Genomic DNA, 16,711 nt, shown 5'->3' with positions numbered 1-16,711 from the left:
TCAGAGCCAGGATGCAGACCCCATGGACAAAGCTGCTTTGTTCTTGAACACCCCGATTCCACTACGAATTTCTTGCCTTTCGGCCTAGGGTCCACAGTAGAGACCTGCACCATCCTGCACCATATAATCTTCCTACACCATCCCCTCCCTCTCCAGTGTTCCTCCTTACGCCCTTCAAGTGTCCAGGCCTACCCGCAAGTTCCTGCACTATTTATAGCACCGAGTCTCTTTCCCAAATTTTCTATGGGGTCTCTTTTTCTTACTAGTAGCCTCTGAGGACACCAGGGACTCTCCAGTTTCTGGCCCCATCTGAACCTGAGCTCGAGGGAGGGAGAGGTATTGGCACTGGGCACTCACTGACCTGGGGCAGGATCCTCCGGGAGGGCTGCGGTGGCGGCTCCAGAAGTGAGCTCATGTCCGTCCCCGAGTCCTCCCGGGGTGCGAGCTCTAAACCGAACGTTCTAGTCCCCGGGGAGGCTGAAATGTAAGAAACTGACCGAAGAACCCTTGGGCTGCTGGGTCCCTCTGCCTTCACCGCCGCTCCCTCCACCCCAGACCCCAAGCCAGGAGGGAAGCAAAACTATGGAAAACTGAACAACAGGAAAAGAAAATGAAACAAAATGAAATAAAGTGAAGTAAAATTAAATACTAAATTTTATTAAATAAAATTAATTAAATAAAATGGACGAAAATTCAATAAAATAACGGAACAAAAGCGAAGGGCTCTGCCCCCTTTCTCTCCCCAAATCTGGGGTCGCCTTGACCTCCCATTCCCCCCAGCATCGGGCTTCTCCCCCACCCCCTGCTCTTCCCGCCTCCCGGGGGAAGCAGACGCGGGGCGCCGATTCCTAAAGAAAACTTTTATTTACACGTTTGGGCAAAAGTACAAAGTATTATACAGGCGCCCCGCCCGGGGGGGAGCGGGGCAGGTGAAACCTAAGGCGCTTTGTCGGACCCGGGGCATGGGCAAGGGCGAGGAGCCTGCGGAGGGAAGGGAAGGAAGGCCCGGATTGTGCTGCCGCGCGGAGCCCTCGCTCGCCCCGGGCCCTGCGGGGCGAGCGCGGCCGCGACCGGAGCGGGCGGGGGAGGGTGGCGCGGTCCCAGCTGCCCTGCGGCTTGCCGCCCTCTTTGGGAGAGCGGCAGCCCGTGCCCCTCAATCCGTCCCTGCCCGCTCTCCCCCCACCCTGGCCCGACCCGGCCCGGCCCAGTCCCGCTGGGAGACCGCGGTTGTGGGCCCGTCCGTAGCCCCGAGGCCCCGGGCCCGGGCCGGAAGCGCTCTCGGGGTGTGGCGGTCCGGCTGCGGCTCAGACCAGCGAGGTGACGGCGGGCACCTTGGTGCTTTCCTCTTCCCAGGGCTGCAGGTTCTGCAGCGCAAACAGCGACGAGTTGTGCAGACAGAGCGGGTCGGGCTGGATGGAGTCATTGAGGCTCTTTTGGAAGGCGTCATGCTGGAGCTGCAGCATCAGCCGGCTTGCCTGCTGCCTCTCGGCCTCTCTCTCCTCTGCTGTCTGCCGCCTGCACGGGGTAGGGGAAAGGGGTGGACACACCCGCAACGACTTACTCCCTTTCCGTGGCTTTGACCCTAGGAGAAACCGAATGCCCTTCCGCCGTCCCCACCCCGCTACCCTCTCTCACCCAGGAGTCGTCTTTTCTTTAACCCTCAGGTCACGATTTTAAAATTTTCTCCAGGGTCGACTATGGCCAAGAGCTAGGGACCCGAGACCGGGCAGCTCTTTGGGGAAGGACCTAGTGGCCTCTGTGACTGCGAGATTAAGGAGGAAGGTGGGGCTGGACTGAATGGGGACTGGAGGTGGGGTCGGATAGTAGAACCTGCCTGGCCCCAGGAAGTAGAATCGGAAAGCAGCCGCAGAAACCAAACCCGTCCCAGGAAAACCGATTTCGCCCATCTGGGCCTCCTCGACCTCGCCGAGAAGTCCCTATTCCTTCCCCCAACTTCTGCTCTCCTTTTTGGTTTTGTTCGTAGGTTTTTCGATGATTTTGCTTTCTCCGAAGGAGGAATCTCTGCCAGGTTGCGGTTGTGTCGTTATTGTTATTGTTATTTACAACAAAGATAGTTTCGATTCAGTAACAATAACGGCCAGAAAATGGTCTGTTGGCTTTGGAAACACTACTTATATTTTGAGTAAGATGTCCCTCCCTCGGTGTTTCTCAGAAACCTCTTCAGTTACTGATTTATCCCTCAATCCACTTCCCTGAAACCCTTTCCACCTAAATCAGACAGACCCCTCAACCCACGCTGGTAAGATGCTCTGGGAGATGGGTAAAAGAGGAGTGAGATGGGGCTAGGTGGCTGGAGAGGATATCAGGGAGAAGGAAATGGAGAAAGAAAAAGGAGAGAGAGAGAGGGAAAGAGAGGGAGATTTGAAAGGAAACGAAAAGAAAAACAAAAACCCCACCAAAAATGAGAAGAGCACGGTAAGAAGACTAGAAAAATAGAGGAACAGAGAGAAAAAAAGAAGCACGGAAAAGAAAGAGGAGATAGGCAACTGGAAAATGAACTAAAACAAGGAAAAATAACTGGACAAAAATGAGAAAGGTAATCTTAGAGATGGACCGAGGTGGAGAGAAGGAAAGACATGGGAAGGAATATTTGGAGAGGAGAGGAACGAAGAAATGCAGGACGACTAAGAGGGGGAATAAGAAGGGAAGAAAGGTAGGAAGGAGAAGAGGATTACAGGCTGTGCAAGGTGATAGGGAGCAAAGCTTGCCGCTGTCGGACAGACATAAAGAGGTGGAAATGGACAGGGGGAGATAAAGAGCCAGAGGGACTGAGAGGAGGGAGATGGAAGGCAGGCAGGAAGGAGGAGTGAATAAGGCCAGAGTCTAGGACCCGCTCCAGACCGGGCTGGCTTCTCTCACCGCCACTTGGTCCTCCTGTTTTGGAACCAGGTCTTGACCTGCGCGTCGGTCATCTTGAGGGACTTGGCGAGCGCCGCCCTCTCGGCAGAGGCCAGGTACTTCTGGCGATGGAAACGTTTTTCTAGCTCGCAGATCTGCACGCGTGAGAAAGATGTGCGTGGCTTCTTCCTTTTCGGGGGCGTCCGGTTCTGATAGGGGTGTCCGATTCTCCGAGTTACCGTGAAGGGGGTGAGCGCGGCCGCTGCTATGGAGATAGATGGGATTTGTAGGAGCCCAGGACAATGCCACCTTTCGCTGCTTGGGCTTACCCTGACCGGGGACAGGAGTAGGGGGAGTCCCTGGGATGCCTGGCCAGGCCCAGCCTCACGCTCCCCTCCAGATGCAAACCACTTAGTTATATTATTTGGTTTCGTTTGTTCCCACAGCTCTGGAACCCGACTAAGGCCAGAGACAACCCTTTTCTCCACCATCTCCTGCAACCCCGCCCCCGCCTAGTCCTCCAGGAGCCCTGATCCCCCACCCCACCCCGACGCCGCGGGGGTCTCTAGGGGCTCAGGGCTTGGAGGCCACTCCAATTCTCGTTATTTGGGATTTTTCCCAGGGAAGCGACCTGGGCCGGCGGGCTGCGAGGAGAGTGATTTGAGGGGAACGAAAGGCAAGAACACAGAGGCCCTGACCTTGGGAACACACCCATCACCTGGGCTGGGGAGCGAAGCAGTGGTAGGGCCCAGGGAGCGATGGGGCGCGGCGGCGGGCCGCGGATCTTGTTTGATGGCTCACCTGTGAAGCGATCTTTCACAAAGCGACGACTGCTTTCCATCCAGGGAAAGTTGAGTCCGCCCAGGCTTGGCACAGCGGGCACCGCAGGCATGGCGGGCAGCGCACTAGGCAGCGGCGGTGGCACGGCCCCCGGGAGCGGCCTGTGCGCCGGAACTCGTATTACCCCGGCGGGTGCCAGGCTGAGGTTGACACTGTAAGATCCCGCGTCCTCAAAGGGCGCACCGAGGCCGGCGAAGGAGGCCGGTAGGGACGGGTACGTGGCACCCGGCCGGCTCCCAGGTCCCCCCAGGTAGCTGGCGCCGTCGGGGCCCCTGGGGGCAGGAGCGCTGTCCTGGTCCGGGCTGTTGAGGATCTGGTCTATGCCGAAGCTGATGGGCTCGTGAGGATGTGGGGTCTGCGCGCTGGTGGGCGCCTCCATCCTGGGCGGGCGGGCGGGCTGGGCTGGGCTGGGCGGGGAGGCGGCTGGGTCCCCGTTACGGCGCAGCCATGAAGGGCCCGGCGCCTCTCCTCGCACTGAAACTTTGCCAAGAGTGCGCGGGCCCGACAGGCTCTGTGTCATCTTTCTTGAACCGAACCTGGAGTTTCCGCTGCTAATTTCTCTCCCGCCACTGCCATTGGCTGTGAGCAACAAGCCTCTCTCTTCTCATTGGCTCTTCGGTTTCAATAAAGGGCTAATTCATGGAAATAGGAGCTTAGGGACTGTTCCAAGGTGACATCATTTTAACAAACGAACAATAGGTCAAATTTATTAGCCGGGATAATGGGCGGCGGATATTAGCGCTGGAGCCTCAGCCTCTGAAACTCGAAATCTAACGAAGCCGCAATTAGGAGGCGCTCCCTGTTCCTTCTCGGGCCCGGGGCCACAAATATTTTCAGCTGCAGGCCTGACTTCTTAATATCCTCCTATTTTTTCTCTAGCTTTCCATTTTTACCCGTTTGCTCAAAAAGCAACAAACCAACCTGTAAAACAAAACCAACAACATCCCTCAAAAGCAACCCTACAAAATTTGGATTCTCACGAGTCAGGCGGCTATTCCTTCCTTCTGGCGGTGAAGGGAAAACCAGGTGCGCAGGGCCCCAGGGCTGTACAGATCCGTGCTTTTTCCGCGGATCCCGGCCCAGACTGCCAGACCTATGGACAAGTCTGGGAGAGCGGCGGAAACCTTGATTTCTTTTCGGGGGGATGCTGGAGCACTCAGCCTGCGCGCGGCCCCAGGACACTTCTCCTCCAACCTACTGCTCCCATCCCGCTGAACTCATTGGCCCGGTCCCCACTCAAGATGTGTTCGCCCAGGCTCAGACTTTCTCTGCCGAGAAGAACTGTGGAGGAGAGATAACGAGTAAGTGGGGAACAGGAGCGTGAAGACAGAGGGCTGGAGAGAGACTGTGTTCCTGAGCTTCGAGGCGCCGTGCAGGAGGTGCGCCAGGACCCGCGTGGGATGAATTCTGTCCAGAGTTTCGGCCACAGCCCGCGCAGTGAGTTTGGAGACGCTCCCTGGCGTTGGAGCGGGACCAAAGGCGCTAACAATTCAATCAGGTCCAGACGCATTTACTTAGTCCAGGGTTATAAAGGGAAATGAAAACGGGGAAGCGAATTGTTCTTAATGGGATGTAATGGGGTTTGATCAGGACCTGAGGGCGGCGGAGCCTGGTGTCTAGGGGAACAGGGGAACCCCCTGGCTTGGAGGCGTGGTACCTCAGAGGGGCCGGAGATACGGGGACCCTGGGTGGCTCGGGCAAAAAACGAAATTCGTGGTTGGGGCCCCATGTGTACTGCGTGGGCATTAGAAGTGGGTACCTGGGGCTCCTGGCGGGAAGTCAGGAGGCTCCTCCTGTACCCAAGTTCCCCCCAGTCTCGGTTACCACGGATTCAATGTGGGGCCCCATCCAGGTCCCCGACTTCGTCACTCTCTCGGCCCGATTTCAACCAGGGATTTCCCGAGTGCAACTACTAGTTTTCCTCGTCTGGGGGTGTCACCCGGATCCTGACTCGAGGTCGCCTTTCCTGGGGCAAAAGTCCAGAGACCAAGGCTTCCTGGGTCTCGCGTGAAGACCCAGGGCATCGCTGGGACTTGGGATGGGGGAGGAAAACTGAGAGTCCGAAGGCCCCAGGCAGAACGGGACACCGAATGGTCCAGCTAGAGGAACAGGGGCACAGCAGGAATAGCGGCGACAATGACAGGTCCCGTGGACCAGAGTAACCCTCCCGACACCCCCTCGCGCCCCATCACCTCCCCAGAGACTAGAGGGAGGCGGGGACACCGCTTTGTTAGAGGAAATTGCAGGTTGATCTGCATAATGGGCCGGGCGCCCGGGGCCATCTCTTTATTGCAGACGAGGCCAGCGATCAATCCTAGGGGCGAGTGACCCCCCTCACTTTCCTCCTTTGCTGTTTTGCCTGACCTTGGGGGCCGCCCCCAAATGATGAGGGTAGGGGAAAGGCGGACCTAGTCCGATAGGTGGAGGGACTAGCGGCTCCATTCCCCGTCAAACTCTCATAAGGCGTGCCTGCAGCGGGACTGGGAGGAGGGCGTGTGGCTGTACCTCTAACAAGCCCCAAGTCTGTGGGAGGGAGGAAACTTGTCACCATAGTAACAGAAGGTATAGCAGGTAGGCGTGGGGAGGGGGTGTGTGGAGAGCTGTGTCTTCCCACCCTGCTGCTTCCCTAGTTGAACGTCCCACCAAAAGGTTGCTTTCAGTTTCCAGCAGGGTCAAGGCTGAAAATTAATTCAAGAAGGATTTATGAAGCGACTACTATGTGCTAGGCACAGTGCTGGGCAGAGTTTGCAAGGACGACGGTAAAGGAGAACCCAAGTTCGTATGATTCAAAGCTGGAAGGGACTTTTGGGTTCAAATCGCTTTGCTGATAAGAAAAAAGGAGGCCTGGCTTTTGAGGGGGACACAAAAGAACTTTTAATGTAAAGGATAAACCGTCTTTTAATCAGAGCTCCTGGAGAACTGACCATTCCTCCTGCTTAAGTTTGGAAGGCTAGATAGGAAGTCTCTGTATCTGTTGCTCTGGGCCCTGCACATTTCCCAGGCCCCTTCCTTCCTTCCTGCCTCCACCTGCCTCCTCCCAGGTGTCTAAGTTTAGACAATGTGCCCATTCCCCCCTGTCTGCAGGAAACAGGCCCCATGTCAACCTTTGCCCTTCTTGCCTGCCCCCCTCTTTTCATGCCAGAGAGAAAGGCACTTATATTTGTTTATGAAATATTATTTCTGTCCCTCTGTCTGATTTCTTTTAGGCACAACTATAAAGGAGGCTGAAAAGCATGCCATCTGTGCTCAGGTCCTCTAGCTGTGGGAAATGGGGGCAAGGGGAGAAAAGTAACCTCTCCAGCTCATTTAGAGACCTGAACACTGGGGGGTGGGGGTAGGGGTGAAGGGGCTTGGTGGTGAGGGAAAACATTTGTTTGACACAATGACTCCATTTGCCCCTTGCTGTTGCTCTATACACAAACATGCATCTATGTCTATACACCCTTGTATATATGTATATACGATACATACATACACACATGCATGCACACAGAGGTATGCAAACACACACTCCTCATTTTTTGGGCTGCAAGGAGGTGCTGAGTGAGCATCAAAGGATAGACAGAGTCACCATCTGAGTCACTGAGCCACCTAGACTTTCCCCAGTGTTCGGGAAGCAAGTTGAGGTGGATAAGCTACTTTTCTCCCCAGCTTCTTATCCCTATAACCTTGAAGTTATAACACAGATGAACATCTCAGCTCCCTGTAGATATATGTGTGTGTGTGTATACATATACACAGGATGCTGACACGCTTATCTGTTGTATATGTGTGTACACATATTATATACACATATATGTATACATGTGTGTGTATATATACATGCATATGTATTTGTATATGCAGGATGCCTAGGGTGACTGAGCACAGTGGGGCCAGTGCACCATGCTGCTTCCTTTCTGAACTTTGGCCCTTAAAAATGCTTTCCCAAGATGTATGACTTTCAAGGTGAGAGGGAGAAGAAACCCAACCAAAGTTACTTGGGTTCCTTCCTCAGTTTTAGGGGATTTGGAATGAATTTCAGGTTCTCTTGAAGTCAACATGACTTCCTTCTTTGCCTAGTAAGCAGTCATTCTAAAAGAGGTCAGGACACCTCTATCCTTAGAATAATAAAATCCTAGAAATTTAGAATCAGAAGGAACTTGATCTGTTCTAACCCTTCGTTTTATAGATGAAGAATCTGCGGCATGGAAAAGCTACACACCACCTAAGGACAGGGGCAGTCATTGTGATACCTGTTTCTTGTTCTTAATGGAGATCTAGCAAAGCCACAAAAATGACTGCAGAGGGAAGGGGGTGTATGTGTGCTCGATAAGGGAACAGGCTTTTTTTTCCTTCTCCAGAGCCTGTTTACTGCAGCATCTGTGATGAAGAGATCACAGGAGAGAAGGGGATTTCAGACCATTTTGAAGTGCCCTTCTGTCTTGGTTGAATTCATCTCCTGCATGAATAGTCTTAGCTCCTTTTGAACTTTTCCCTCCTCATATCTTTTCCTCTGATAAGCTCCTCAAGCTAACCAGTCACCTGTCCCCTTCCCCCTCAACCCCCAGCAGCCCACTCTTTTGCCCTGTGAGTCTAAGTTTTTCCTCCCCCCACCCCCAGCTTTTCACTTTGGGCAGGTTGACATAAAATTGTCACAAGGGCTTCCTGAGAAGGCCTGTGGGAGTCTGTGGAGTAATTAAAGGCGAGTGACACATAAGTGTCTCAAAGACTGTCATTCCCTGTTCCCCACATGCTATCGACCAAGGGAAGAGAGGAAAAGGCAGGGACATAAAGATTCAGAATAGTGGGCGGAGTTCAGGTATCGTAGTACCATGAGGAATCCTATGGGATACAGCTGAAATATCCTGAGCTGTCTGGGAAAGAGGGCAATATATATTTTGGCATCAAATTGACAGTGGCTACAGAAGTAGGCAGGCACTGGGAGGACAGGGTCCTTGTAGATCCGCCTGTTCAAGCCTCACTCAGCTTTAGGGACACATCTGGTCTTTGCCTGCCATGGCTGCTAATAGTTTTCCTGACCATGGACCAACCCTGAGCTTTCTCCTTGTGTCAGCTTCCTAGTCTGTGAAGTGAGGCTGGACAAAGCCTCCTGGGTATTTGGTCCCTGTCACAGACAGGGATGTGGCTAGAAGGAGGGCCTTTGACAGAAGGGATGGGAATGAGAAATTGTTCCTCCTAAAAGTGCCAGGTGGACTTCAGGGAGAGGCACCACATACAAGATGTTGAGCCATGTGAGCTGAGACTGAACATTCTAGATTCTGAGGGCTTAAGGGGAGGGAGGAAGAGGAGGGATGGCAGTAGGGGGAAGGAGCAAGAGTCCAAAGCAGGAAGCAGGAGTGAGAGGAAGAGGAAGGACAGGGGAAGTTAAAAGGAGAGAGAAAGAATAACACAGCAATGCCAGATGCAGGGAATAAGGAAGAAAGTGGTATTTTCAGTTGGGGGTAGGTCAGGAAGGCATGAGAGACAGAAGAAAATAAAAGAAATAGGAAGGGTGGAGGAGAAGAGAAAATAGACATAAGAAGAAAGACTATATTTATAGGCCTACGCCTCTAGCACAGGCAAAATATGATGTGAATATTTTAAGAAGTGATAGAGCTGTTCAAGCTTACCTCTCTCTCCAGTCACTTTCTTCCTTTAAGGCATAGCTGAAATGCCATTTTTTTTTGCAAGAAACCTTTTCTGATCACCCCAAATGAATGCTTTCCCAATCCAAGTGCCTTAGAGTTTTATGTATTTATATTTATTCATTTTATATTTATGATATATATATATATATATATATATATATATATATATATATATATATATATATATATATATATATATATATATATATATATATATATACTTCTTATCTTCCCCATTCGAATGTAAGCTCTTTGCAAGTATGAATTCTTTCTTTGTACTTGAATCCTCAGAGCCTAGCACATTACCTGGTACATAGTAGGCACTTAATACCTGTTAGTTGATTTATTTGCTGACTGGTCTTGGAGCTCCAAGGGTAACACAGGTTAGTGGATGTTTAGATGATAAACCAGACACACCAAGGACTGACCCCATGTCCCTCTGACCTTCTTGGGGAAAAGGGTATTTTTACTCATATTTAAATATTATCTTCAGCAAACAAATGGAGAGGACTGTTGTTATTACTCCATTTTTATAGAGAAACAGAACAGATGGATTCATTCAGGTAGCCACTTGAAGGAGTAAGAATTATATTTTTGAGTGTCTGGTTTCCTGGGCTATGATTAAACTGGGCCTTCCTCTGCTCATTTTCTTCTTTTCTATGTCCCAACCTGGGCTATATTGAATAGAGGCATGAATTATAAAGGTGTATATAGTGCTTTGGTTTCATCTGTCTGTAAAATGGGAGAACAGGACAACATGTTCCCTAAGGTCCTTTCCATTTCTAATGGTCGGTGGTCTGATGGGCACAGAAAGCGAATCCCCTCCAGCTGTCAGGGCCTCTGGGAGCACAGCAGGGTGGGAAGAGCCACCTTTAAACCTCCCATAACAACCATACTGTTTGCTTCCCAGATCCACTGGCCATTTTTCCCATTTTGTGTTATACAACTTTCCTTTCTTCCTGACAGATTTTTCTACTAAATTTGACTTAGTTTCAACAGTTTTGTTGGGCAAATTACATTAAGACGGATGTTGCAGGTATCCTTCATGGTTTATTTATCGTGATACTGTTTGTATCTCACACTTATAAATAACTTATGTTATGGCTTTTGTTTGTGGAAATGTAACTTACATATTTTATTACGCTTTCTGTAAACCTCAAGAAGAATCTTGTCAAGGAAGCGCTCTTATCAGCAATCCAAACTATGATACGTAAAACCTACTCTAACATTACTCTAACATTATTTTTTAATATGCCAAGGAGGCATGTTATTTCTCTGTAGTTTGAAAGGTTTGCTGTCATCATAAACTTACAACTCAATAAAACATTAAAAAGTCTAAAGAATTATTTTATAAAATTCATAGCAGTGGATGAACCAATGCTGTGTGGAACCCTCATATGCAAAGCACAGCCAAATTTTAAGCTTTTTCTGAGAGACTTCTCCACCCTCTTTCCTAGAGATTCCTCTGTGGAATCTCAAGCTTTCCATAAGCCACACCCTCAAAGTCCAGGCTGAGAAAGAATATTTTTGGTCTTATAGTGCTTTACAATTTACAAAGCTCTCTCATATGTTAACTTACTCACTAAGTCAAAAATCACAGAATATTAGATATGGGGCCTCAGATATTGAGTGTATTTTATAGATGAAGAAACTGATGTCCAGAGGGATGAAGTGATTAAGTAAGATAGGGTACCATACCATTGCATTCTATTTTTGTTTCAGCAGAAGTCTTCAATACTTTTATCCCAAAAGTAAGACCTACGTGGAAATTTTAGTGGTACCATGACTAAATTTTTAGAAGTCTATGTGGGACAGCAGCTCCCATGTTCTTCAAATCATAAGCAACAAGGCACCATGAATAGTCTGCCCTCTTTCTACAGAACTCTTCTCATATCCAAGGACCCAGGAAGTTTGACCCACTGTTTCGTGTCCTGCTCTCCCCATGAACCTTGACTCTAAGTCAGGTTCCTACCAAATAGGTGCTATTCAGACTGTGCACTGGATTTTCAAGGAGGCGGTCAATTTTTAGATCTTGGGTTTGTTCAGCTTTTCAGAACTCACTTGTGAGGCTATCCCCAGGAAGTTTTTGTTTCCCCCCATAATTTGAGCAAGAATTTCTCTCCTAAGAAAGGAGAACAATTCTCCTGGAAGCTGGTAATGGGATCCTCACTCTTCATTGACATTCTGAACTCTACTGTGGGCACTTCCTGAGGAAGGAAAAGAGAGCAGAGAGGCTGGGATATTTAAAAAGCACATTAAAGTCCATGTAAACAGATTAAAACAAGGCATGAAGCTTCGGGGCTCTAACAATATTCCCAGAGTTACCTTCGTCATTAGACAGCGTTGATTTTTGAGGAAGAAGCTGGAAACCCTGTGAGCCTATCTTCTCTTTCGTGTTATCCATTTCTAGCCTGGAAGTAGCCATATCATATACCTATACTCTAATCATTTAATGCTGAGGTGGAGGCCCTTGCTACATTTTATGGAAAGCTACTTTGCTTACAAAGTATTTCTGGGCACTGTTCTAAGGTTCCTGGGAACTGGCATTGTGTGTGTATGATTTCACAGTGTAAATGGGTGTGCATGTGGCTTTTTCTTTTTTGGCAGCAGTGTGTATTATTCTGATTTATGTGGGTATTTTTTTTTTTCAGTTGTGTTGTTCTTTGATGGGTAGATGTTTTTTCAGTGGGCTATTGAGGCAGTATGGTATGATAGAAAAAGAGGGAGCATCTGGGTTTGAATTCTGATTCTGGTTCTGAGTTCTAACCTTTGAGTCTCAGTTTCTTCTTTTGTAAAATAGGGATAATAATAATATTTTTATTATCCACCCCACTGGTCTACTGTGAGGACTGAAAATGTTTTGAAGTGTTTTGCCAGTATTCAAAGTGCTGTATAATGTGTATTATGACCGCTTTATCATCTGCGGGTATAATCTCAGTTTCTTACCCATGGGTGAGCATGAGCTCACAATAGGTGCTATTAACAATGATCCTCCAGACAGTCTTGCCTAATGATAACTAGCATTTACATATGACTCTAAGGCTTGCAAAACACTTTAAAATATTACCCGTTCATACCCACAACCACCCTGGGAGATAGGGGCTATTATGACCATCTTCATTTTTACATGTAAGGAAACTTGGGCAGATAAAGATGAAGTGACTTGCCTAGAGTCACACAGTTGCTACGCTTCTGAGGTAGGATTTGAACTCAGGTCTTCCAGACTTCCCTTTTAGTGCTAAGGAAGCATCTTGCTCTGGTTAGAAACTGTTTCCTCTATCAGTTTTCAAGAACAAATCAATTTCAACCTTCATTAAGTGGTCTGAGATTACTGGGGGGGTGGGATGGTGATGTTTGGTTCATTTGAATCCCTTCAGGGTGCTAAAACCAAGGGCACCTTATCATTTTCATCTGAACATTTTAATGCAAAATTAAGATGTTTTTCCAGGTCACTAAACTGTTTTATGGCAAACATGCTGCCATAAATAGGATTATGACTTCAAGGAGATGTTTTGTGGTCAAAAGAGTTCATGTGAACAACACCCCCCCCCCCCCCCCAGGAAGATGAACTCCTTAACTAAGCCTCTTTGAAGCAATTGATGTTTTACAAAGTTCTTAATTTATTTTATCGACGCTGATCACCTTGATGCCTTCAACAAAAATATAATGTGACTTGCTTTACAAACTGGGGCGTTTCTCATCCCTTAATTACCAATAATATAGAATCCTTTGTATGCTTTTATTCCCCGAGCTTACATGAGCAGAATGTGGATTCTGAGAGTTATTGAAATGATTCTGCTGTTGTATGCTGTCTGCTGCAAATACTACAATATTCATAATGGTTTAAAGAAATACCATTTGGTAGGAAATAATTCCAACATCAATCTGCATAGTTACCTTTTGTTTGAAGACCGTGAGAGGTTGTTTTTTTTTTTTTTATCAAGGTGATAAATATATTACTAAGCTGGACCATGAACATGATGATAATAAGGTGCAAAATAAGGTGGGAGCTGCCTCCCTTGAATTAACGTCACTTGTAGAGTGCAAATGGAAAATGTATGCTTCTTTAGGTTCCTGAATTTTGGCTAAACCATCGATCTGCATTTCCTTTCTCTTGGAAAAGTAATCAGAGTGGTCATGTAATAGAAACAGATTGTTCTTTACCTACTACAAATTTCCATCCTTTTAAGTCTTGAACTTTAACCCCCCACCAGTACACACTGTCTTTGGCACCAACAAAGCCCATGGCAGGCCCATGAGCTTGCCAGGATGGATATGCTGCATTTTCTATTTTAGACATACCCTTTCACGATCACTTAAAGCTATATGGGAGCAAAAGGGCTTGTGCTTGGCAGTGTCCAGTGCTTCAGGGGCTAGCCATCTCATTCTTTCTGAAGAAATGTTCTTGCATGTAGCAACTGCATGGCTTAATTCTTCTAGACTGAACCATTTCAAATTTATGCTAGTGAAAAGAAAACATCGTTTGTAAGTCATTTAATTGTATTACTGTCTCTCTGCTTTATCAGATGCCATTGTGTAGGACAGCTCTGTGAGCAATCCCATGGGTCACCACAGAGAGCTCCCAGCCTTGTTCTAAGTGCCCTTATCTCAGTGTCTCTAACATTTAATGTTCTATATTCATAGAACAATAATGAACTTTATTAATTTAACAAGTTCAAATGGCATTTGTCTCAATCTCTGCTCCTCTGCTTTAGTTAATGTAGCCTACGTTGAAGACTGAGTCCTTAATTTTTCTTATTAACTAATACACATTTTGGAGCAAACCTGGGTTTATTTTGTTCTTTGGTTAAGTATTGTTTTTACACCATTTTACAGAAGTACAAGAACAAATAGAAAGGTTGAAAACATTTCTTTTTTTTAAAAAAGAAATTGTTCTCATGCTTATAAATTCTTACATTTAGGCCAGAATTATAAAAATGTCGATACTGTTTAAAAAAAATAATTTCCACTGGGCCAGCCAACATCAGCATACTGAGGCCCAAACCTTCTAAAGTCTATTCAAAGACATTATTCTTCATGGGAGTCACTGAAATTGGGTCAGCTCATCATGTCCAAACTGCCCATTTCTGTGCTTCCATCACTGCGCAGGGCTTCAGCCACATCTCTTCTGAAGACTGACAGGTTTTGAGTGAATCTGTAGAAAAAAAGATGACACATGATGAGAGGGTGAGCTTGTTTGCCTTTCTGTGGTGAGTCATAGTTCTTCAGAACCTTGGACAGATCCATGAGTACTGTCTGACTGACCTAAAGAACCCCTCTCAATTTCCTAAGAAGGAGACAGCTGAGCCTGGGTTCCAGGGGCATATAAGCCTGACTGTCAACATTAACACATTATCTACCGTTGTATTTTTTTTTTGGAGGACTGTTTCTGTTTGATAGTTTTGTTCAGTGAGGTCATCTGGCCATGCCATTTTCCTCTTTATGGGCACCTTTTAGATCAGCTGTCCTATTCTTTTCTGCTCCACATTTAAAGAACTGGTCCAGGGACAACAACTTGCCAGGCCGCCAGCAGGTCATATTTTCGGTGGGTCATGTCAGAGGCTCCCAAATAGCCTCAAACCCAGTCTCAGGTGATTATGTGTTCGACTTGATGGAGACTATTCCCCATGAAGCAAATGTGCAAAGGAAAATGCTTCCCAGGATGCACATGCCTTAGTTTTGCACCACAATATTAATTCTCAAACATCAAATAGTGACTGCATTATTTAGTAGACAGACTTAAGTCATTCTCATGTTGGAATTGTACCACATCCCTAAGAATAAAGATTGAATTTTTTTAAAAGCATCTTTTCTTTGTACATCATTTACATGTGTGATCAATGCAGGCCTCTTTTGCATAAGATTATGGGAGCAATTCAGGACTATTACTTGTGGTAAAGGATAATCCTAAAATGCAACATCATTGTGTTAAATATGAGGCAATTGCTTCCCATTATGCCATGCAGAAAGTTAGAGGGGAACAAGAAGAGTCCATGTAACATGTTCTGGCTGAGGGCCCCTGTATAAGTTATTTCACTTCTTGGTGACTCAGTTTCCTCAACTGTCAAAAGGGAATGATAATACTTGTACTACCAATCTCTTGGGGCTATTGTGAAAAAAGCATTTTGTAAACCCTAAGATGCTGCAGACATGACTTCTCAAAGCCAGCAGGCAAACAGCTCCAGGGAGCTCCTCCTAACCAGCTGCCTGGTAGGGAAAGACATTGTAAGCAACTGTGCTTTCTGGGAAATATTTACCTGTCTCTGTTCTTTATCAGCAGGTTCTGTTCCACGCCCTCCATCAGGCTCCTGAAACACTGGGCCAGGATTTCACGTCTGCCAATGGGCTGGCTGTTTATCAGATTCTCCCTCAATTCACTGAAGTACTATTAGGAAGCAAGCATTTTAGAAGAAAAACAGAGCTCAGAATCCAGTTCTGGGCCTCTCACAAGCCTAGGACTGGTGTTTGGGAGTGCTGGAGGTGGGCCCTCTGAGCCCTCTGTGACTTCCTCAGGTCTCCTCCAGGGCTTTATTTTTGCTTGCATTTGCATCAGTGCCTGGCTAGTGAGCACTGCCATGTGTGCCTCCCAGACGAGACTCATCCTAGGTAGAGCTGTATTTCAGATCTTAGGGGGAAACTTGAAAGAAGTGGACACCTTCTTAACTATAGGTTAAATTTACCAGTGGCCATCAAACCTCTCTTCAGCATCATGCCATGGCTGCTCAGGAGGATGGTGTTCACCATTCCTCCCTGGGAGTCTCAGGGCTTTGTTCCGTGATATAGAGGGGGACGTATTAGACTGAAGGTCAGAAGCCTGGGTGTGAATCCCTTTCCTAATCTTTGTGACCACAGGTAAGTCAACTCACCTCTAAGACTTAGTTTCCTAACATTTCTAGGAAGGAGATAATGATACTTGTAGTCTCTAGCCCAGCAGTGTGGTGAGCAAAATGTTTTGTAACTTTAACACAATGTGTACATGTTGTTGTTGTTATTATTATTATTTGCAGGTGCTATTTTTCTTCATCAGACCACACATTATGAGTAGAGGTGGTAGGGACTTTTCTAGGCTGAGAGAGAAGTTTTCTCAAATGTTTTAGTTTGGGATTAACTCAGAAATAGTCGTGATCAAACACACTGGTATGGACAAAAAGTGAGCATTGTGCAGTGGAAACAGAACCATATGCAGAGTCAGAAGACTTGAGCTCATGGCTAACTCTGCTACTTCCTATGATGGGCATGTGACTTAGCATCTTTGTACCTTTACTTTCTCATTTAAAACAAGGGGGTCAGAAAATATGATCTAGTCCATGTAGGAGATCAATTCCATCTCTAGATGCTATGAAATAGTTGAGCTGCAAAAAGCAGGATTGCTGGGTCCTGGC

At 47.4% G+C, this 16,711-nt stretch overlaps 2 protein-coding genes across 3 annotated transcripts in view; both read right to left on the bottom strand.

Moving 5' to 3' along the window:
- Positions 1 to 888: 888 nt before the first annotated feature.
- On the bottom strand, positions 889 to 4,217 carry TLX3 (T cell leukemia homeobox 3). The gene is made up of 3 exons (XM_072642137.1): positions 3,661 to 4,217; positions 2,881 to 3,124; positions 889 to 1,515 (listed from the first exon to the last, which is right to left on the bottom strand). The coding sequence occupies exons 1-3, from the start codon at positions 4,076 to 4,078 to the stop codon at positions 1,305 to 1,307; spliced, it is 873 nt and encodes a 290-aa protein (XP_072498238.1). The 5' UTR covers positions 4,079 to 4,217; the 3' UTR covers positions 889 to 1,304.
- A 9,884-nt stretch (positions 4,218 to 14,101) lies between these two features.
- RANBP17 (RAN binding protein 17) overlaps positions 14,102 to 16,711 on the bottom strand; it is a 331,100-nt gene continuing 328,490 nt past the window's right edge. For both annotated transcript variants that reach the window (XM_072630957.1, XM_072630955.1), the window contains exons 27-28: positions 15,587 to 15,714; positions 14,102 to 14,484 (exon numbers count right to left, since the gene is read on the bottom strand). In XM_072630957.1, coding sequence (XP_072487058.1) covers positions 14,388 to 14,484; positions 15,587 to 15,714 — 225 coding nt within the window. In that variant the 3' untranslated portion in view covers positions 14,102 to 14,387. The remainder of the gene's footprint in view (positions 14,485 to 15,586; positions 15,715 to 16,711) is intronic.

The sequence above is a fragment of the Notamacropus eugenii genome, chromosome 1, assembly GCF_028372415.1.
Source record: "Notamacropus eugenii isolate mMacEug1 chromosome 1, mMacEug1.pri_v2, whole genome shotgun sequence".
Lineage (NCBI taxonomy): Eukaryota > Metazoa > Chordata > Mammalia > Diprotodontia > Macropodidae > Notamacropus > Notamacropus eugenii.
This window is presented reverse-complemented; position numbering and strand designations above follow the sequence as displayed.